Below are 24,111 nucleotides of genomic sequence, written 5' to 3'. Positions count from 1 at the left end.
GCTAGAAATTCAATGGCGGCGTGCCTATTTTTCGGGCGCGAAATGAGCGTCAAAGCCTCCAATATGGCGGGCAGGGCAGGTGCGCTCATTAAGTACGCCTTATTATTGAAGGCAGAGAGGGAGGTGTCCACGGCCCGTGCCTGAAACCGGTGTTATACCCTTGCCGTCTCCAAATAGGGGGCCTTCACGTCTCCTTGAGGACCCCTAAGGCCCCCTGTGCAAACGCGGACTGCCTTGAGCACAGTTGGCTCTCCAACTCGTTCTCACTCTTGACCTTTTCGACTTTTGGATCTGAGCTGAGTAGATTACCCGAGAAAGAAGCAGAGGGTGAAGTTGCCAATGTTGCTTTTCACAGGGAGGCGAGTGGGATCCATGGGGCCGGCCAGCATGGTGCCCACAAGGAGTCCGATTCAGCCTGTGATGGTGGAAGGTGGGTGGACAGAGCCTTCTCCAGAGGAGGTGAAGCTCATGGAAGACGTGCAAAGCATGGAGGTAGGCGGCAAATTCATTTCTTCCATCTCCGTACAAGACACGAAGCACAACAATGTTGCACTTAGACTCAGTCAGTTGCACACTTGCCTCTGAATCAGAGGGTCGTGAGTTTAAGCCACACTGCAGAACTTGAGCACGTAGTCTAGACTGAGGAGAGGTGTGTTCTTCAAATTACATGTTAAAGAGAGATGGGTGATAGGTTGGCTTGAAAGAAAGACTTGGATATATGTAGCACCTTTCGTGACCACTGGACATCTCAAAGCGCTTTACAGCCAATGAAGTACTTTTGAAGTGTAGTCACTGTTGTAATGTGGGAAAAGCGGCAGCCAATTTGTACACAAGCAGCAATGTGATAATGACCAGATAGTCTGTTTTTTTTTCTTTTGTTGATTGAGGGATAAATATTGGCTAGGACACCGGGGATAACTCCCCTGCTCTTCTTCGAAATAGTGCCATGGGATATTTTACATCCACTTGAGAGAGCAGACTGGGGCTCCGAAAGACCGCCCCTCCGACAGTGCAGCACTTCCTCCAAACTGCACTGGGAGTGTCAGCCTAGATTTTTTGTGCTTAAGTCTCTGAAGTGGGGCTTGAACCCACAACCTACTGACTTAGAATATGCTGCCAACTGAGCCACGGCTGACACTGACACTGAAGGCTTGTTGAGGTGGGTATTCAAGATTTCATAAAAGTTAAGGAGAGCCAGGGTTTCTCCTGGTGTCCTGGGCACCGTGAAGTTAAAGGTTAGTTGGGAGTTCTCATGGTGTCCTGGCTACGATGAAGTTAATGGCTAGCTGGGGGTTCTTCTGGTGTCCTGGCTAACATGAAGTTGAAGGAGCATTGGGAGCTGTCCTGAAGTCCTGGCCAACATTATTCCTTCAACCAACACCAACACATAAAATCGATGGAACTGCTCATTCAATTCATTGCTGCTTGCGGGATCTTACTGTGCTTTTCACCTACGTAAGAATAGACTGCAATGAGACTGCATGAGCTACTTGGAATCATTTCTCAGAGATTTTGGAAGGCAGTTACATAAATGGAATGCTTTTCTTCTCCACCCTAATATAAAGTGCACTTATGAGAGGCGATAAAGGCTTCTCGAATGCACAGAAATTTATGAGGATTACCAAAGAGAAATAAAGTTCAGCCAGAAGCCTTCCTGCCATTAGTATCATGTGCAAATTCACTTATTTTTGGATGATTGGTTGCTGAGTAGTTGAGAACGCTGTCCATTAAATCTCAGGGATGAGGATTCAGATGCAGCCCAAACTAATGGGAATGATGGTCTCCTCGCTCCGAGGTGACGGTAAAAATCCTAAATTAAGTGAGTTTGAGCAGCAGCAAAGTGCCGATAATTCAGGACAGCTGTGAGTAAATTGGCAGTCTCAAACAGAGAGGCCATAAAGGGAAGGAGAAATGGAAAATGTCACGTTGGTGCAGCACTGAGTGCTTTTCCAAGTTTGGGAATGGCTCTTTTTGTTGGGGCAGTGTAAAGGGAACTTTACGTCATAGAAACATAGAAAATAGGAGCAGTAGTAGGATATTTGGCCCTTCGAGTCTGCACCGCCATTCAATATGATCATGGCTGATCCTCTATCTCAACACCATATTCCCGCTTTTTCCCCATATCCCTTGATGCCTTTTGTTTCCAGAAATCTATCTATCTCCCTCTAGGCGTCCCTTGATCCTGAGTGCTTGATGCTGACAATGGAATGCATAAAGGTGGAAAATTGTTTCATTTCCTATCATATATTTGCTTCATGGGTTCTTTGCTTAAGAATCTATAGCAACACATTGCTATCAACAACTAGTTGGTTTATTGGCAAAGATTTAACAATCACACTACACACTACCAGTTCATCCACCTGGCTCACAACTGCATACCTCATAGTGGACACCCTGAACCCAACTGGCCGGGGTTTTATTGAGTCTTGTGAACATCACGTGATTGGCTAAGCCACTCACAACTCAACAGCTCTACCAGCCTGCAAGCATGCTCACAGATGCATACATTACACCTGGCATCTCTTGACTCCTTATAGCTGAGCCCCCTCAGCATAACTAAGTTAGGCAAATCTTTAAAAGGGATAAATTGTGGTCGAAGGCTTCCCGCGGAAGCCAGCTTTCGACCACCAAATACGACGTGCACCAACCCACGGTCCTTGCGCACATGCAGAATTCAGTTTTGAACCGGCAGAGTCCCGGGCAGCGCGCGACGTCACGCCGCCCAGGATCGCTGCGTGCGTGAAGCCTGTGGCTTCATTCAGAAAATAGTCCCGTCCACAAGGCCTGTCAAAAAAGTTAATTTGAGTAGGCCACGCCCCAAAGTTTTGTAACTCCACAGTCTTGTTGTACGGAGCTGCCATTACTATGAATGGGAATACCCCCAAAAACAAAGAAACCATTTTACATAAATAAAAAAAAACTCACTTATTTAAAATTAAGAGAAATTGAATAGAAATTAAACATATTAGAAAAAAAATTAATGTTTTGAATTTTTTTTAAATTTGTTTCAATAGTGTTAAAAATAAACTTACCTTAATGGGTAGGGTTTTTAATATAAAAATTAGTCATAAAATTTATTTTTTCTATCTTTTAAAATGCTTACGCTGGTAAAAGCAGGCTTTATGCCTACTGGTACCAGGCGTAAGAGTTTTAAGGACATTCGCTGGGCATGAGTTGGGCAATTAGCCCAACTCTCTGCCCGTGGAGGCCCTTTACTTTCGCATTCATATGATTTGTCGCAAGTACCGGATTTAGGCACATGCGCTGTGCAAGCCTAAACCCAGAACTTGCGGGGCCTCTTTGGGCACGTGCGCACATTGTACATACCCAGAGAGGCCGCAATTTACGGCCCATTATTTTCAAGTATTTTTGCAACATAGTTTATTGTTTGAATACAGAATTGAGCCGAGAAACTACTGGTAGCAATATCAGTGGTGTGACAATCCTCTCTGTCCGTCATTTTAACATAGCCATTGATTGACCTGTTGTTGTTACGTGATGAACGGAGGGAGTCACAAGAATATGTTTGCCCCCCAATATCAGCAAGAGTCATCTCTACGCTGTAATAATTCTTAATCGCTTAGGTCAGGCTCTTCTAGATGAGGCAGAAAGGAATGGGCAAGGCTTATAAACAGCTGTGGAAATGTCCAGTTTGCCGCCATTCATTTAATAGCGACTTCATTAGCTGCAACATGCTTTGGAGCATCCTGTGCTCCTGAAAGGCTATACAAGTGCAGCTCTTTCCTTTGCCACCATGCCGTAGTGAAGAGGAGAATCCAGCCCACTGATGTCAGTTTGGACATTGCGATGGGAAGTTACCTGCTTCATTCTCCGTCATCGTACACGTGTGTACCCTTTATGTGGTCCTGACTCTCCTATTAACCTATCAATTCCCATCTGTAACTTTTAGATGCATCTATCAGAAGTGCAAGCTCTGCTCATGAAAGAACGCCCTTCAGTTCTCAGCAAGTTGGTCTCCAGTCAAAGACCTCTCTACAGTCAACCAAACGTCAAGAGGGTTCTGGCGTATCTGAACGGAGATTTCCCAGACCAAGGGACCTACGCCTGGGGCAAGACTATTCCTGAGGTAAGCAGTTGGTGAAGGAGAGGCTCTGCTTCCCGTCGGGGACCGTGTCCGCTTCCCTTCTGCTGTTAACAATCAATCAGTCCTGGGAACTGGTGCAAACAAGTAGCAGCCCCTCCCAATTCCACCGTAAATACACCCTGCCCTTATTACAAGATACTGGGGAGAAAATGAGCTGGTCCCGGGGTAGTACCAGTGGGATTGGAGCACAGCGCACACCAGATGCGAGTTCACATGATCAGCACATTTAACTTATTGGTAAAAAGAAAGACTTGCATTGAAAGAGCGCCTTTCACAACCTTGGGATTTCCCAAAATTTTACAGCCAATGAAGTACTTTTTGGAATGTAGTCACTGTTGTAATGTGGGAAACGCAGCAGCCAATTTGCGCACAGCAAGCTCCCACAAACAACAATGCGATAATGACTCGATAATCTGTTTTAGCAATGTTGATTGAGGGATAAATATTGGCCTCAGGACACCGGGATAACTTCCCTGCTCTTCTTTGAAATAGTGCCATGGGATATTTTGCGTCCATCTGAGAGGGAAGGCAGGAATTCAGTTTAACATCTCATCTGAAAGACAGCACCTCCAACAGTGCAGCACTCCCTCAGCACCACACTGGGAGTGTCAGCCTAGATTTTTGTGCTCAAGTCTCTCGAGTGGGATTTGAGCCCAGAACCTTCTGACTCAGAGGCATGAGTGCTACCCACTGAACCACGGTTCACATTAGCCCAGATGGGGAGTGCATGGGTGGAATACCTGATGAGCTACCAACTCTCACTGGACTGCATTTAAAGGGATGCAGCCACTTAAAGGCAAGTGGCCGTATATGAGGGCAGGAGTTGTATGAGTGCTTATCAATGTTCAAAATGGACTTTAAACAAGAGGGGGAAGTGGGAGAAGAGGTGCCAGGCAAACCCAGTATGGAGGCTCGAAACATGTGGGCGTGTGGCTAAGTGGGCCCTGTTTGATGGGTGACAAAAGAGAGGTGCTGCTGCATGAGGTGAGAGCGAGGAAGATTGTTTTGTTGGCACTTTTCCCAGAGCATGGCCATGCACCATACCTGGCAGCAGGAGGGGCACTGACTCAGTGCTAGGTACAGTACCACAGGATTACAAAGGATATATGGCACAGAAACAGGCCATTCGGGCTAACCAGTCTATGCCGGCGTTTATGCTTCACTCGAGCCTCTTCCTGTTGTAATGAATGAGTATGCTCAGAGGTTGGTAGAGCTATTGAGTTCTGAGTGGCTGAGCCAGTCACGTGATGTTCACAAGACTCAATAAAACCCCAGCCAGCTGGGTTCGGGAGGTCCACGATGAGGCAGGTGGTTGTGAGTCTGGTGGATGAACTGGTAAAGTGTAGTGCGATTTGTCATGTATCTTACATTATTATATATAACTGTATCCCAACATGCTATACATGACTGTAATAAGATATGACCTGTAACCACCAGCATACCTTACCACCAGGGGTGCACTTGCAAGAGACAGGTATATAAGCACAGGTCTCAGGCAAGTGCAGCATTCCAGAGCTGTGAAATAAATATGCAGGTCCAGAGTGACCTTGACTTCACTACATGCCTTGTGTGAATCTGTACTGAGGGGACAGGACTTTACAGTGGCGATGAGGATGGGATTACAGAATCCACAGAATGGCGAACAACGGATCAGATGAAAAGTACAATGTGGGAGACAATTAGGAGGACTTTATAGAAAGGCTCCAGCAAAGCTTTGTAACCAAAGACTGGTTAGGCGACGATAAGGCAGACAAGAGAAGAGCCCATCTCTTGACCAGCTGTGGCTCGAAAACATACGCTTTAATGAAGGATCTGTTGGCAGCCGAGAAACCAGCAATCAAGTCGTTTGAAGAATTGAGCACACTGGTAAGAGACCACCTGAAGCCAGCGAGCAGCCTACACATGGCCAGATACAGGTTCTACAACTACAGATGCTGTGTGGGCCAGAGCATACCCGACTTCGTGGTGGAACTTCGGAGGTTGGCTAGTTTATGTGAGTTCTCCGATGAACTGAGGAGAGAAATGCTGAGAGACTTTTTCATTGAAGGAATAGGCCACGCAGGCATATTCCGAAAGCTCATAGAGACCAAGAACCTGACCTGAGAGCCAGCAGCACTGGTTGCACAGACATTCTTGGTAGGGGAAGAAGAAACGAGGTTGATTTACAATGCAGGTATGACAACTAACGAAATATTGGAACAAGAAGTTCACAGCACTAAACAAGCTGCTACCCCCACACACAGACAAAACCGGGAGAACAGGCTCTCGACAGCAGGCAGAAGCCATCAAGGGCCACAGAAACGGCTGTTCACACCTCATCAACCCACAATGCGAGCAATCAACTACAAACTGAGAGAAGCTCAAGAGAGATCAGCCAGACGCAGCTCATTCTTTGGGAACTCTTTGAACAATGGAATAGGTCTGTGCTGGAGGTGTGGGGGTGAGCACTCGTCAAGGGGATGTCGATTTCAGCAGGCTGTTTGCAGAAATTGTGAATATACAGGGCATTTGGCCCGCATGTGCAGAAAAACGGCAGCTCGGCTGGTATACGAATCGGATGGGTCGGAAAGCGGACCAGAAGATGGTGGGGACAATACCCGGGATACCGGTGTACAGCGGGTCAACATGATCAATGGCCGCTGCTCCTACAACAGGACGCCTCCTATAATGATGAGGGTACGACTCAACGGGATATCTGTCAACATGGAGCTGGATACGAGAGCGAGTCAATCTATTATGGGGGCTCAACAATTTGAACAACTGTGGCCGCATAAAAGAGACAGACCAAAACTCACAAGGGTCGACACCAAACTAAGGACCTATACCAAAGAAATTGTACCAGTCCTCGGCAGCGCCATGCTCTCTGTCACACACAAAGGGACAGTGAACCGACTTCCCCTGTGGATTGTCCGCGGAGACCCCCCAGCACTGCTGGGGAGAAGCTGGCTAGCAAAACTAAACTGGAAATGGGATGATGTCCATGCCATGTCATTAGAGGAACGGACCTCCTGCTCAACAGTTATAAAGCGATTTGAACATCTCTTTCAGCCAGGTGTGGGAACTTTCAAAGGGGCCAAAGTCAAAATCTACATCACACAGGATGCTAGACCGGTCCATCACAAGGCCAGAGCTGTACCCTATGTGATGAGGGAAAAGATTGAACATGAACTAGACAGGCTTCTGTGGAATTTAGCGATTGGGCAAGTCCCATCGTCCCAGTCATGAAGCCTGATGGATCCGCACGAATTTGTGGGGACTACAAATCTACCATAAACAGAGTCTCCCTACAGGACCAGTACCCGCTGCCCAGAGTGGAGGACTTATTTGCCACATTGGCTGGAGGTAAACTTTTCTCAAAATTAGACCTCACATCTGCGTATATGACGCAAGAATTGACCGAGGAATCCAAGCTACTCACCATCATCAACACACATCGAGGCCTTTTCATGTACAATCGATGCCCATTCTGCATCAGGTCGGCAGCTGCCATATTCCAGCGCAACATGGAGAGTCTGCTCAAGTCCATCCCGGGGACGGTTGTATTTCAAGACGACATACTTATCACGGGCAGGGACACCGACTCCCATCTCCGTAATTTGGAGGAAGTACTAAAGCGATTGGATCGGGTAGGCCTATGAGTCAAGAAATCCAAGTGCCTGTTTCTCGCACCTGAGGTTGAATTTTTGGGCAGAAGGTTTGCTGCTGATGGAATCCGCCCAACAGAGTCCAAAACAGAAGCAATTCGCCTGGCACCCAGGCCCCGGAATGTCTCAGAACTGCGCGCCTTTCTCGGGCTACTCAATTACTTTGGGAACTTTATGCAGAACTTAAACACGCTGCTGGAGCCTCTCCACGTTCTACTCAGGAAGGCTGAGTTTTGGGGGGATGCCCAGGAACGCGCCTTCAATAAGGCACGCAACCTTCAGTGTTCCAACAGTGTTTTGACTTTCTTTGATCCAGGTAAAAAGCTAGTTCTCACATGCGATGCGTCAGCGTATGGGGTCGGGTGCGTTTTGCAACATGTCAATAGTGCGGGCAAATTACAACCCATAGCTTATGCCTCCAGGTCACTTTCGCGGGCAGAGCGCGGGTACGGAATGGTAGAGAAGGAGGCGCTCGCGTGCGTGTACAGTGTCAAAAAGATGCACCAATATCTTTTCGGGGCCAAGTTCGCATTAGAAACCGACCACAAGCCCCTCACGTCCCTCCTATCCGAGAGCAAGGCAATAAACGCCAATGCCTCGGCGTGAATTCAACGGTGGGCACTCATGCTGGCGTCCTACGACTATACCATAAGGCACAGACCAGGCACAGATAACTGTGCCGACGCGCTCAGCAGGCTACCCCTGACGACCACGGAAGGGTCTGACGAACAGGACTGTGAGATAGTCATGGCAATCAATGCCTTTGAGTCCACAGGTTCGCCAAATCAGAGCCTGGACGGCCAGCTACCCCACGTTATCCTTCGTAAAAAGATGTGTCCTAACCGGTGACTGGGCAGAGGCTCGCGATGCCTGCACCGAGGAATTAAAACACTTTTACAGGCGCATGCATGAGCTATCACTACAAGCAGACTGCCTGATGTGGGACAGCCGAGTAGTCATGCCTCTGCAAGGCAGAGAGGCATTTGTCCGGGAGCTCCACCGCGAACACCCGGGGATCGTTCTCATGAAGGCCATAGCCAGATCCCACGTCTGGTGGCCTGGTATTGACGCGGACTTGGAGCTCTGCGTCCGAAGGTGCACCATTTGTGCCCAACTCAGCAATGCCCCCAGCGAGGCTCCACTGAGCCCCTGGCCGTGGCCTATCAAACCGTGGTCGCGGGTGCACATAGACTATGCGGGCCCATTCATGGGCAAAATGTGCCTCGTAGATGTAGATGCATTTTCAAAGTGGATCAAATGCACCATTTTAAACTCGAGCACAACCTCCACCACTGTGGAGAGCCTCGCAAACATGTTTTCAATGCATGGAATCCCTGACATATTGGTCAGTGACAATGGTCCGTGCTTCACCAGCGCAGAATTCCAAGACTTTATACTTGACCATGGCATAAATCACGTCAAGACGGCACCATTCAAGCCGGCCTCCAACGGCCAAGTGGAGAGAGCAGTGCAAATCATTAAACAAGGCATGCTTAAAATCCAAGGTTCCACGCTGCAGAGTCGCCTGTCGCGACTGCTGCTGGCATACAGATCTCGTCCGCACTCACTGACTGGGATTCACCCCGCGCAACTGTTGATGAAAAGGACTTTAAAAACAAGGCTCTCATTAATCCTCCCAGACATGCACGAAATCGTTGAGGCAAAGCGCCGTAAGCTGACTGAGTACCATGACAAAAATTCGAGGCGGAGATGGAATGAGATAGGGGACAAAGTGTTTGTACTAAACTATGGCAGGGGTCCCAAATGGCTTGCAGGGACAGTAACGGGCAAGGAAGGAAACAGGCTACTAGTAGTACAAACAGACAATGACAAAACCTGCCGGAGGCATGTAGACCAAATCAAAAGCAGATTTACCAACAACACTGCGGAACCAGAGGCAGACTACAATGTAAAACTCGCACCACACCTGGTGGACAGACAGAGTGAACAACCTGAGGAAAGGGCAATCCCAACAGACAGCCCAGTCAAGTCAACAACAATCACACCAATCGAAACAGACAGCCCAGGCGAGATACCAGCAACCACACCCAAAGAAAAACAGACACCAAGGCAAACAACTGAATGCAACTCAGACGCTGCACGCGAGAGCGTAGACCACCTGAGAGACTGAACCTATAAAGACAATAAGACCTTGGGGGAGGGTGATGTCATGTATCTTACATTATTATATATAACTGTATCCCAACATGCTATACATGACTGTAATAAGATATGACCTGTAACCACCAGCATACCTTACCACCAGGGGTGCACTTGCAAGAGACAGGTATATAAGGACAGGTCTCAGGCAAGTGCAGCATTCCAGAGCTGTGAAATAAAGGTGCAGGTCCAGAGTGACCTTGACTTCACTACATGCCTCATGTGAATCTGTACTGAGGGGACAGGACTTTACACGATTGTTAAACCTTTGCTAATAAACCAATTAGTTCTTAATAGTAATGTATTGCTATGAATTCTTAAGCGAAGAACCCATGAAACAAATACATTACACCTGTCTTTCCTCATTAACTCTATCAACATAACCCTCTATTCCCTTCTCCCTCATATGCATATGTAGCCTCTTAAATGCATCTATACTATTCGCTTCAACCACTCCCTGTGGCAGCGAGTTCCACATTCTCACCATTCTCTGGATAAAGAAGTTTCTTCTGACTTCCTTATTTGATATCTGTGTGGCTATACATTTTCAGCTTGGATTATGTGTTCACGTCCTTTAGTGGGACTAGAACCCACAAGCTTGTGAATTAGAGGTAAGCATGCTACCACAGAGCCAATAACATTTGAGTGTGCTAACGAATTAATAGCCAGAACTAGGAACAGTTGTAGTAGAAGATGGCGTACTTTAAGTGCATGGTAAGATGAGACTACTAAACTGTACCATTTGCCGGGTAGCTGGCCTAAGTTTATGTGCCACAAAATGTTGCCTGTTGCCCTTCCCACCCATGCCAAGAACCTTACACAACCTTACAAACTCTTTCATAATATAACATGCATACCCATAATTTCAGCAGGGCACACAATGAAGCTGCAATGTACAATTGAAAGCCTCGGTATGCTGATATCACGCATCAAATTATTGTAACACAAACCTAGTTAGAACATAAGAAATAGGAGCAGGATTAGGCCATTCGGCCCATCGAACCTGCTCCGCCACTCAATAAGATCATGGCTGATCTGATCATGGACTCAGCTCCACTTCCCAGCCCGCTCCCCATAACCCTTTACTCCCTTATCACTCAAAAATCTGTCTATCTCCGCCTTAAATCTATTCAAAGACCCAGCCTCCACAGCTCTCTGGGACAGAGAATTCCACAGATTTACAACCCTCTGAGAGAAGAATTTCCTCCTCATCTCAGTTTTAAATGGGCAGCCCCTTATTCTGAGACTATGTCCCTTAGTTTTAGTTTCCCCTATGAGTGGAAATATCCTTTCTGCATCCACTGTGACGAGCCCCCTCATTATCTTATATGTTTCGATAAGATCACCTCTCATTCTTCTGAACTCCAATGTGTATAGGCCCAACCTACTCAACCTATTTCATAAGTCAACCCCCTCATCTCCGGAATTAACCTAGTGAACCTTCTTTGAGCAATCTCCAATGCAAGTATATCCTTCCTTAAATATGGAGACAAAACTGTACGCAGCACTCTCGGTGTGGCCTCACCAATACCCTGTACAGTTGTAGCAGGACTTCTCTGCTTTTATATTCTATCCCCCTTGCAATAAAGACCAACATTCCATTTGCCTTCCTGTTTATTTGTTGTTCCTGCGTACTAACTTTTGTGTTTCGTGCCCAAGGACCTCCAGTTCCCTCTGTACTGCAACAATTTGCAATTTTTCTACATTGAAATAATAATTTGCTTTTCTATTTTTACTGCCAAAGTGGATAACCTCACATTTTCCCGCATTATACTCCATCTGCCAGATTTTTGCCCACTCACTTAGCCTGTCTATATCCCTCTGTAGATTTTTTGTGTCCTCCTCACAGTTTGCTTTCCCACTCATCTTTGTGCCATCAGCAAATTTAGCTACATTGCACTTGGTCCCTTCATCCAAGTCATTAATATAGTTGCACACTGCATGGGAACATGTATGTCACTGTATGTGTTCCTTCAACCTTGAAATTATATATTCCAAACCAACACCCATTATTAACTTTACTGCTGTCTTTAAAAACAAATTCAATCTCCAGATGTAGCCCTAGGCCCTAACCTCTGGAATTCCATCCCTGAACCTCTCCACCTCTCGTTCCTCCTTTAAGACGCTCCTTAAAACCTACCTCTTTGACTTTTGGTCACCTGCCCTAATATCTCCTTATATGGCTTGGTGTCAAATTTTGTTTGCTAACGTTCCTGTGAAGCAACTTGAGATGTTTTACTTTGTTAAAGGCGCTATTTAAATGTGAGCTGTTGTTGTAGGAGTCATTGGCTAGGCCAGCATTTATTGCCCATTCCTAGTGACCCTGAGAAGGTGCCACAGGGGTAACAAAGTACTAAACGTCACAACAAAAATATACAAACCCCATTCCCTTTAAGATCTCGTTGCATGGTTTATCCCTTGTCCACATTCAGGACAGAAGGGGCAATCCTGGCATACATGCTGGGGAATTTCACCGAGTACCCATTTGAATATTGTTGCAGGTATTCTGGGGCATGTGTGATCGTGGCGCCATCCAGCTGTGCAGCGCTCCGGTAGTGCGCCAGATCCAAACTTCAGTTCTATCCCCTGCAGCATTGGCGGGTGAATACACCGGCAACTGCAGGAGGCTGGCCGCTTGGGGAGCGGTATTTAAAGGTAATGCCGCTTGGGTAAGATAAACATTTGTCTGGAGCCCTTTGGTAAATTTATCACCATTTTGTTGTGCTGCGATTGATCAGCTCTGCGCTCTGTTCGAATGCTTGGAGCTGATCGCCGCTGATCGTGGCTGCCATCAGCAATTAGGGAAATCATTTCAATTCAGAGCCTGCAGCGATAGCCCTTCCCTTTAAAGGAGGGAAGGAGCCTCCGATCCCAGCAGCTTTGCATGGGACATTGTGCAGCACTGCATTGCTATCGCCCCTCCTGCCGACTGTAGTGCTCCAAGGGAAGTGGCACTTCCTTCCTGGAGCGCTAAACCGGAAGTTCGCGTTGACCGCACTTGTACAGCGCCCGCTGATACTTTCGCGCTCCTGTAAAAGTTATCACCCCAAATGGGGCGCCACGCAATTTATAGCCCCTTTCTTTCTTAACTTTTGTCCAACGGCAGTTTCTCATTGGGGAAATATAGAAAAAAAACAGAGCAAGGTTCCTCTAAACAATAAACAATATTGTTTATCGCCATTGATACGTTTCTCCATGGTATCATGTTATAAAAATCGTATTCTCTCTCTCCCTGATTTAGCTGCTGGAGAACTGCACAGCTCGACTTAAGATGTGCTGTGCAGCCAAGATCCTCTTCAGCCCTGACGGAGAGCAGATCGCCTCGTGGGAAAGAATCGAGCGAGACATGTTGGTGTGTGTCTCTCCGGGTGAACCTTTCATGACTAGCACAGGTTGGTACTGACTTGACATCCTGAGTGAATACCAGTGAGCAGATTTTTTTAAAAGTGCTGACATACCACAGCGTCCCTCGGATTAATGGGCTTTATCAGCCTGGCAGGCAGTACGAAGCCTGTTTTGTGTAGTCTGGCGCACTAATTAATAGCCTGTGTGCACACATTCAAACTTGAAGGGCTCGATGAATCAGATGAATGACATGGCCCGACATATCATTACTATTTTTTTGTTATAATGCACTTTTAATTCAAATGATTCATGTTTCCGAAGATGTTAAGTCAACGGAAACGTCGATCGGGGCTGTTTCTATAATGGGCGGTCGATTGGCCAATTCAATGCCAGGGCGGTGGAACAAGCTGAAAATTTACTCCAGTTTTTAGAGATTTGGGGCTGGATTTTCAGCTTTGATGTTTTTGGGGTGGTAATGGCATCAGGGCGGTAAAGTTTGCTCCCGGGAATAGTTTGCACCTCAGTAGGTAAGTTTGGGCAGCTGGGCCCTGAGTCAGGGTGTGCAGCGCTAAGGGAGGCGTTGTACACCTCTCTTAACGCGTTAGCATGGCAAACTCCCGAGCTAAAGAGCTGGGCCAGGAGCACTCCGAGAGATGTCTGTAGAGAGGGGGGGAAATAGTCTAAAAAAAGAACCACAAAAACATTCCCAAAACATTGCCCACGCCATCACAACATAAATCGCAAAAAAAAAAATAAAGGAGAAAACAATCACACTTACCTTAGGACGGCATTACTTACCTCTCTGCAGTCGGTATTGCTGGACTGCCCGATTTCCCAGGCGGTCACCGCGGGGTGCGCTGCAAGGTGCACGGGTCGGGCGGGAGTCAAAACTCGCGCTGGTGTCGCAACCAGGGCGTTGCACACCCGTGCAGCTCTTCCGGGTGGTGCTGCTCCACCCCAGCGCTAAACTGGACCCGAGGATCGCTGCGGGGTGCTGGAGGTTGACTACCCGCCCAGAAGACCTCACCGCCGCCATTGCCGCTGCTCCGGGGCGAAAAGTGGAGTGGAGAGGAGCCGAAAATCCTCCCCCAAGGGTTGATTCTGCGCTCCCAATTGGGTGCGATGGTCACATATGGTGGTGGATATTCGTGGGCGCACAGACTGCAAATATGCAATGACTGTGTCATATCGCACTGCGAGCACAGAATCAGCCCTGAAACTCACATTTAGCCTTGAGTTTTTGATTCTTTTATTTTCAGCACTGTACAGAAAAGCCATTTTATTTTTAATCATTTTCTTTTCAATTTTCTTGTCCTTTCCACTCATCTCCCCTCCATTCCCCTCCCCTGTCCTCTCCTCTTTTCTCCTTTCCTCTCCTTGCTTCTCCACTCCTCTCTCCTCTCATCTCCTACACTCCCCTTTCTTCCTCTCCTTTCCCGTTTCCTCTCTTGTCAATCACTCCACTCCCCTCTCTTCTCCTCTAAACTGTGAATAGGGTTTGCATTACAAAATAAACAGACCCTCACAACAGTCATATCTGTTTCTCTAGTCAACAGGGTAGAATCTGAGGTGCAGCAATTATTGGTGTTTTAACTTATTATCATCCTTGCTTCATAAAAAGATAAGGTTTCTTTGAATACAACTCCACCTCACATAATTAATCCTTCATTATTATGGGAGGCTGACAGAAACAATGCTAAAGGAACACATTTTACAGTACACGCACAATGTAGCTTTGCTACTCAACTCTATTTAAAAAGTCTAATTCTTAGGCAGTACCCTTGAGTCGAGGATGACTTGTTTCCACACTAAAATGAATTCTACGGTGACTGATGAGTCCAATGGGGGATCTACAGTCTCTGTCACAGGTGGGGCAGACGGTGGTTGGAGGAACGGGTGGGTGGGGTGCTTGGGTTGCTGTATGCTCCTTCCGCTGTTTGTACTTGACTTCCGCTTGCTCCCGACGAAGAAACTCAAAGTATTCGGAGCCTTCTCGGATACTTCTCTTTCACTTTGAGCGGTCTTGGGCCAGGGATTCCCAGGTCTTGGTGGGGATGTTACATTTTTTCAAGGAGACTTTGAGGGTGTCCTTGAAGCGTTTTATCTGCCCTCCTGGGGCTCGCCTGTCGTGACGTAACTCAGAGTAGAGTGCTTGTTTCGGGAGTCTAGCATCGGGCATGTGGGCACTGTGGCCCGCCCATCGGAGTTAGTCGAGCATGGTCAGTGCTTCGATGCTGGCTTGAGCGAGAACACTGATGTTGGTGCGCCTACCCTGCCAATGAATTTTTGCAGGATTTTGCGGAGGCAACGCTGGTGGTACTTCTCCAGTGCCTTGAAGTGCCTACTGTACATAATCCATGTCTCTGAAGCATATAGGAGGAAAGAGTAGACTTGTAGTATGAACATTTGGGTGCACTTCATTCCTATTCTCCTAAGACAAGGGAAGCGGAGGTCTAAGGTCGAATTTCTGACGAGGTAAGGTGACTAACCCAATTATTGAAGCCATATTTTGATTAGCCTGATTGGTGTGGATCGTTGTGAAGATAGTTTTGCAAATATGTGTGGTCCATGCGTAGTATCTCCCAAAACCTCCTTTATGCACATAGTCAGGGCAATTCAGCACTAGAAGAGTCAAAGATGGTAGGCAATATGGAAGTAATGTCTCAGTGCATATTGATGTACTGGTGCTGGGGCTGTTATCACCATGCTAATGTAGTCCATTCAGCACACATTATATGTGGATGTGAATTCTGCCATTTAGAAGGATAAGAATGGAAATCTCAATCTCAACATAACAGTATAAGTTTATGAATGTGCATTGTCAAACTCGAGGAAGAAGTACTGTATAAATTCCAGTGCCTTTTGGCAAGTTTCCTAAAGTTATACCATCATTAGAGCACATGCCTGTGGGCATTGTTGCAGCAGGAGCATAATCAATATCACCTACGTGGATTCTTGCTTGTCCGTTACTTACACTTGCATTTTAAATGGACTCTGTTCACTGGCTACACTGCAGAAAATAAGCCTCAGCTTCTCTCACCGATAATCTGGGGCCTGGAGTATGCTATCTGATGTCCTGTCTAAGCACCTCTTTCGTCGAGCTACAATACGCGGACGACGCTTGCGTCTGTGCACACACAGAGGCTGAACTCTAGGACATAGTCGACGTATTTACTGAGGCGTACGAAAGCATGGGCCTTATACTAAACATCAGTAAGACAAAGGTTCTCCACCAGCCTGTCCTCACTGCACAACACTGCCCCCCAGACATCAAGATCCATGGCGCGGCCCTGGACAATGTGGACCACTTCCCTTATCTCGGGAGCCTCCTATCAACAAGAGCAGGCAGGCATTGACGACGAGATCCAACGCCGCCTCCAGTGCACCAGTGCAGCCTTCGGCCGACTGAGGAAACGAATGTTTGAAGACCAGGCACTCAAAACTGTCACCAAGCTCATGGTCTACAGGGCCATAGTAATACCCGCCCTCCTGTATGGCTCAGAGACGTGGACCATGTACTGTAGACACCTCAAGTCACTGGAGAAATACCACCAACGATGTCTTCACAAGATCCTACAAATCCCCTGGGAGGACAGACGCACGAACATTAGCACCCTCGTCCAGGCTAACATTCCCAGCATTGAAGCACTGACCACACTTAATCAGCTCCGCTGGGCAGGCCACATTGTTCGCATGCCAAACACTAGACTCCCAACTACTCGGAACTCCTTCATGGCAAACGAGCCAAAGGTGGGCAGAGGCAACGTTACAAGGACACCCTCAAAGCCTCCCTGGCAAAGTGCAACATCCCCACTGACACCTAGGAGTCCCTGGCCAAAGACCGCCCTAAGTGGAGGAAGTGCATCCGGGAGGGCGTTGAGCTCTTCGAGTCTCGTCGCCGAGAGCATGCAGAAATCAAGCGCAGGCAGCGGAAGGAGCGTGCGGCAAACCAGACTTCCCGCCCCCCCCTTTCCTTCAACCAGACCGTAGTTGACGTGAAGCGTTAACTCTGTTTCCCTCTCTCCACAGATGCTGCCTAGCCTGCTGAATATTTTCAGCATTTTCTATTTTTATTTCAGATTTACAACATCCACAGTAGTTTTCTCCCTGATTCCTTAAACTTCTCCACTGTCTACAAGGCTCAAGTCAGCAGTGCGATGGAACACTGGATGGGTGGTGCCACAACTTATTTTTAATTAGTTCACGGGATGTGGGCGTCGCTGGCAAGGCCAGTATTTATTGCCCATCCCAATTGCCCTTGAGAAGGTGGTGGTGAGCCGCCGCCTTGAACCGCTGCAGTCCGTGTGGTGAAGATGCTCCCGCAGTGCTGTTAGGGAGGGAGTTCCAGGCTTTTGACCCAGCGACGTTGAAGGAACGGCGATATAGGTGCAGCGTCGAGAATGTTCCAAAATCTGGACTCCGGGACGATCGGTAGCAGGGTCGTCTGGAATCTGTAAAATGTTCCGGAATCCGGATCCGATGACCCTGCCGACCTCGGGGCCCCGCCGCTGCCTGACCTCGGGTCTCACCTTGCCGCTGCTCATCGTGCCGCTGCTCGCCTCACCCCGCTCACCTCACCGCCGCTACCCTTACCTCGGGGCCCCCTCCCCGGCCCGCCCGACGACCAGCTTGGTGGGGCCTGCCTGAACACCTCCTCGGCAGGGCCGGATGGCCCAAACAGCTCCTCGCCGGGAATCCCCCCCATCTTTCTGATGTTCTGAAATCCGGAAGTACTTGAACCTGGGCTCGGGTGTTTCTGGAATTGTGACGTCAGAAAGCAAATCGAAAGACCGGAAAAGCCCAGAACCCGGAATGGCCTCGGTCCCAGATTTTAGGCGCTGCACTTGAATTTTTCCAAGTCAGAATAATGCGTGACTTGGAGGGGAACTTGGAGGGTGGTGTTCCCATGCTCCTGCTGCCCTTAATATCCAACCGATCCATCGGCAGGGTACTGTGGATGCAGTATGTACAATCTACAGGATGCACTGCAACAACTCACAAAGATTACTTCAACAGTATCTCCATCCCACACCACCTTTTCTATGGAGAAGAACAAGAGCAGCAATGTTGTGGGAATATCATCACCTCCAAATTCCTCTCTAAGTCACACGCCATCCTGACTTATATCGCCGTTCCTTCATCGTCACTCAGTCAAAATCCTGGAATTCTCTCCCTGAAACTATGGGCCCAAGTTTCGGGACGCGCCTAAAATGGCGCAGCCCGGACCTGGATGCCCATTTTTCGCGCCAGAAAGTGCGCCTAAAAAAAACTTCCCTATTCTCCGGCTCCCTGCAGGTCTTCTGCAGCCGGGGGCAGTGCAGCACGAGCTGTTGGGGGCGGAGCCAGGTCCCTGCGCTGAAAACAGTGCAGGGACCTCTGCACATGCGCGCTACAGTGGGCGCGCATGTGCAGTAGCTCCAGGCGGCCAAAACTGTGTGGGAGGAGCCCGAAGCATGCAGCCCCTAGCCCAGGCCAAATGGCCTCACTGTGGCTGCGTGAATAAGGCTCCTCCCACGCCCAGCTCCTGCTTCCTCCCAACCCGACCCGACTCCCGCTCCGCCCCCCCCCCCCTGCCCCACCCCCGGCGACCCGACCTCCGCGACTCTCTCTCCCCCACCCCTCCCGGACCTCCGTGACTCTCTTCCCCCCCCCCGGACCTCTGCGGCTCTCTTTCCCCCCCCCGGACCTCCGCGACTCTCTCTCACCCCCCCCCCGCCGAGACCTGACGCCAGCTACCTGTAAATCTAGCCCGAGGTCTTGGGCCCGGCCGTTCAGCCTCCTTCTCTCCCTCCCCCACCCCCACCCTCTCCTTCCCTCCCCCCTCTCCTTCCTCCCACCCCCCTCCTTCCCTCAACCCCCCTCTCCTTCCCTCCCTCCCCCTCTCCTTCCCTCCCTCCCCTCCTCTCTCCTTCCCTCCCTCCCCCTCCCCTACATCCTCTCTCCTTCCCTCCCTCCCTACATCCTCTCTCCTTCTCTCCCTCCCTACATCCTCTCTCCTTCTCCACCTCTCCCCCCCTCCCCCTTCCCCCCCTCCCCTTCCCCCCTCCCCTTCCTCCCCTCCTTCCCCCCTCCTTCCCCCCTGCCCTCCTCCCCCTTCTACCCTTCCCCCCTTTCTCCCCCTCTCCCCTCTTCCCCCTCTTCTCCCCCTCTCCCCTCCCCCTCCCCTCCCCCCTTCTCCCCCCCACCTCCCTTCTCCCCCCCCACCTCCCCCTCCCCCCTTTCTCCCCCCCACCTCCCTTCTCCCCCATCTCCCTTCTCCCCCTCCCCCTCCCCCTCCCACCCCCCTTCTCCCTTCCCCCCTTCGCACCCTTCTCCCCCTCCCCCTCCCCTTCTCCCCCTCCCCTTGCTGTCAGAAACACAGACACTGACAGACAGAGAGTGAGAGACACACACACAGACAGACAGATAGATAGAGACACTGACAGAGACACACTGGGGGGACCGTCCTCGCACGCTGTTGGAGGACTCCCATGCTGCAGTTGGTAAGTAGAAAATGTTTTATTTATTGATTTAAATTTTTTTTTTATTTTTTATTAATTTTTTTTGATTGATTTATTGTTTGATTTATTGATGTATTTATCATTTATTATTGATGATGGCTCTTTATTTGTAAAACTGAAGTGTTTAATGTTTGTAAACTTCCCTTTAAACCCCCCCGCCCCTCCCATTCCCTACGCCTAATTTGTAACCTACGCCTGATTTTCTAAAGTGTAGACAAGGTTTTTTCGAACGTACAAAAATTTTCACTTACTCCATTCTAAGTTAGTTTGAAGCAAGTTTTCACTGCCGAAACTTTGAAAACAGGCGTAAGTGGCCGGACACCGCCCCTTTTGAAAAAAAAATTCTGTTCCAAAGTGAAACTGTTCTAACTGACTAGAACTGGAGCAACAAAATGCCGAGAATTTGAATTTCTAAGATACTCCGTTCTACACCAGTTGCTCCCAAAAATCAGGAGCAACTAAGGCCGAAACTTGGGCCCGATGGCCCCAAGTTTCCACACGCGGCAAAACAGGTGCCCCTCCGAGCTGGGCGCCCGTTTTTCGCGCCGAAAACGGCGCCTGAAAAAAAACGCGCTATTCTCGAGCGCTTTGCAGCTCGATGTCAGCTTGGCGCAGCGCCCAGGGGGCGGAGCCTACCACTCGTGCCGATTTTGTACTTAGGAGGGGGCGGGTACCATTTAAATGAGTTTTTTTCGTGCCGGCAACCCTGCGCGTGCGCGTTGGAGCGTTCCCGCACGCGCAGTGTGAAGGAAACATTGGCACTCGGCCATTTTTGTAGTTCTTTGTAGCTGTTCAATTTTTAACATTTTTTAATAAAACCACATTGCCCTTCCATGATCAGCACTGAGGCTTCTTGCAGCAGTGGGAAGGCTGCAGGAAGCCTCAGAAGTTGAGGCAGCCGTTTCCCGACGGGCCCGACCGACGGCAGGGGGGGCCTCCCCCCTCCCCCCACCACCGTCGGGAATGGCTGCCTCAACTTCTGAGGCTTCCTGCAGCCTTCTCCCTGCCTCCCCCCGCTGCGGTCGGTCGGGCCCTCACTGCCTCCTCCCCCGCCCCCTGCCGTCGGGAACGGCTGCCTCCTCCCTGCCTCCCCCCCACTGCCGTCGGTCGGGCCCTCACTGCCTCCTCCCCCCTCCCTGCCGTCGGGAACGGCTGCCTCCTCCCTGCCTCCCCCCCACTGCCGTCGGTCGGGCCCTCACTGCCTCCTCCCTGCCTCCCCCCCGCTGCCGTCGATCGGGCCCTCACTGCCTCCTCCCCCACCCCTGCCGTCGGGAACGGCTGCCTCAACTTGTGAGGCTTCCTGCAGCCTTCTCCCTGCCTGAAGCACTTTACACAAGTAGGGACATGGTTTATTTAATCTTTTCTTTGCTTATAAATTTTTATTCAGGTTGGAATTATTTGTATAAGTATAACTAAGGATTTATTGTAGAATGTAATGACTTCCCTCCCCCCTCGCCCCCCCCCCCCCCCGCACCTTGTTCCGGACGCCTAATTTGTAACCTGCGCCTGATTTTTTAATGTGTAGACAAGGTTTTTTCAGGCCTACAAAAATCTTCACTTGCTCCATTCTAAGTTAGTTTGGAGTACATTTTCACTGTGGAAACTTTCAAATCAGGCGTCAGTGGCCGGACATGCCCCCTTTTGAAAAAAAAATTCTGTTCAAAAGTGAAACTGTTCTACATGACTAGAACTGCAGAAAACTTAAATGTGGAGAATTGCGATTTCTAAGATACTCCGTTCTCCATCAGTTGCTCCTAAAAATCAGGAGCAAATCATGTGGAAGCTTGGAGCCTATATGCTGTAGCTCAAGCAGAAGGCTCACCACCTTTGCAGGGCAGCTAACAATGGGCAATAAATATGGCTTTGTCAGTGTTGCCTAAATCTCTAACCTGAAATAAATCATGATAATGTTTCTATGAGATCCCCTCTCATTCTTCTAAACTCCAGTGGATACAAGCCCAGTTGATCCAATCTCTCCTCATATGTCAGTCCTGCCATCCTGGGGATCAGTCTGGTGAACCTTCACTGTACTCGCTCAATAGCAAGAACGTCCTTCCTCAGATTAGAAGACCAAAACTGAACACAATATTCTAGGTGTGGCCTCACCCAGGCTCCGTACAACTGCAGCAAGACCTCCCTGCTCCTATACTCAAATCCTCTAGCTATGAAGGCCAACATGCCATTTGCCTTTTTCACCGCCTGCTGTACCTGTATGCCAACCTTCAATGACTGATGTACCATGACACCCAGGTCTCGTTGCACCTCCCCTTTTCCTAATCTGTCACCATTCAGATAATGTTCTGTCTTCCTGTTTTTGCCCCCAAAGTGGATAACCTCACATTTATCCACATTATACTGGATCTGCCATGCATTTGCCCACTCACCTAACCTGTCCAAGTCACCCTGCAGCCTCTTAGCATCCTCCTCACAGATCACACCTAAGCAGCAGAAGGCACGGCCACCAATGGTTGAGTGATTATAATCAGGGATGCTCAAGAGGGCAGAATTAGAGGAACGCAGATATCTCGGGGTTGTGGAGCTGGAGGAGATTACAGAGGTAGGGAGGGGCGAGGCCATGAAGGGATTTGAAAATAAAGATGAGAATTTTGAAATCGAGACATTACTTAGCTGGAAGCCAGTGTAGGTCAGCAAGCATGGGAGTGAGTTAGGACACAGGCAGCTGAGTTTTGGATCACCTCTAGTTTACGTAGGCTAGAACGTGGGAGGCCAGCCAGGAGTGCGATGGAATAGTCAAATCTAGAGGTAACAAAGGCATGAATGAGGGCTTCAGTAGCGGATGAGCTGAGGGAAGGACAGAAGGATAGAGAGGTAGAGAGGCGGAGAGGTTTAAGGAGGGAAATCCAGAGCTTAAAACCTAGATAGCTGATCACCTCTATGTGGGAATGACAAACATTGATCATTTATCTGTGGTTTTACAATCACCAAATATATTTCCCATTGTTTGTGTGTCTAATTTATTCCATAATAGCTTCGTTATCGAAAACCCACGCAATACAGAACTGAACTTTTTCTTACTATCTGTATTACATCAATGCTGCTTGTCCAATGTTATCTCCTGTTAAAATGAAGTTGACGTTCCAATATTTCTCCAGACAAAAATCACAACCACATATTGAGCATCCTTTAAAGTGTCTGTTTAACCCATAAGCGAGCCACTGTATAATTTTAGAACTGCAGAAGGATTAAAAATAAATTATTGCCTTTATCTTATCATTTTTGTTGGCTCTGTTCCTTAAAGATACAGGTTTCTATTACACTTCCACCATTGTCCCTCTGGTACATAAGAACATAAGAAATACATGCAGGAGTAGGCCATTTGGCCCCTCGAGCCTGCTCTGCCATTCAATAAGATCATGGCTGATCTAATCTTGGCCTCAACTCTACCTCCCCGCCCGCTCCCCATAACCCTTGACTCCCTTATTGTTCAAAAATCTGTCTATCTCCACCTTAAATATTCAATGAACCATCTGGCACAGCTCTCTGGGGTAGAGAATTCCAAAGATTCACGACCCTCTGAGAGAAGAAATTTTTCCTCATCTCCGTTTTAAATGGGCGATCCCTTATTCTTAAATTATGCCCCCTAGTTCTAGATTCCTTCACGAGGGGAAACATCCTCTCTACGTCCACCCTGTCAGCCCCCCTCATAATCTAATACATTTCAATAAGATCACCTCTCATTCTTCTCAATTCCAATGAGTATAGGCCCAACCTACTCAACCTTTCTTCATAAGACATCATCTCAGGAATCAACCCAGTGAACCCTCTCTGAACTGCCCCCAATGCAAGTATATCCCTCCTTAGATAAGGGGACCAAAACTGTACGCAGTACTTAAGATGTGGTCTCACCTATGCCCTGTACAGGTGTAGCAAGACTTCCTTACTTTTATACACCATCCCCCTTGTAATAATGGCCAACATTCCATTTGCCTTCCTAATTACTTGATGTACCTGCATGCTAACTGTCTGTGTTTCATGTACAAGGACCCCCAGATCCCTCTGTACTGCAGCATTTTGTAATCTCTCTCCATTTAAATAATAATTTGCTTTTTTATTTTTCAAACCAAAGTGGATAACCTCACAGTTTCCCACATTATACTCCATCTCCAAATGTTTGCCCACTCACTTAGCCTATCTATATCCCTTTGCAGATTCTTTGTGTCCTCTTCACAACCTGCTTTCCCACATATCTGTATCATCAGCAAATTTGGCTACATTACACTCGGTCCCCTAATTCAAGTAATTAATATAGATTGTAAATAGTTGAGGTCTCAGCACTGATCCCTGTGGCACCCCACTAGTTACAATTTGCCAACCTGAAAATGACCCATTTATCCCG

General features: G+C 48.5%; 1 protein-coding gene across 6 annotated transcripts in view; it reads left to right on the top strand.

The window, feature by feature from the left end:
- The window catches only part of LOC139280046 (doublecortin domain-containing protein 1-like), a 761,217-nt gene that overhangs the window by 702,492 nt on the left and 34,614 nt on the right, over positions 1-24,111 (top strand). For all 6 annotated transcript variants that reach the window (XM_070899504.1, XM_070899503.1, XM_070899506.1 and 3 more), the window contains 3 exons: positions 356-492; positions 3,911-4,087; positions 13,151-13,301. In XM_070899504.1, coding sequence (XP_070755605.1) covers positions 356-492; positions 3,911-4,087; positions 13,151-13,301 — 465 coding nt within the window. The remainder of the gene's footprint in view (positions 1-355; positions 493-3,910; positions 4,088-13,150; positions 13,302-24,111) is intronic.

Source organism: Pristiophorus japonicus, chromosome 14, assembly GCF_044704955.1.
Source record: "Pristiophorus japonicus isolate sPriJap1 chromosome 14, sPriJap1.hap1, whole genome shotgun sequence".
Classification (NCBI taxonomy): Eukaryota; Metazoa; Chordata; class Chondrichthyes; family Pristiophoridae; genus Pristiophorus; species Pristiophorus japonicus.
The sequence above is the reverse complement of the archived record's forward strand: the minus strand, read 5'-3'. Positions and strand labels throughout refer to the sequence as shown.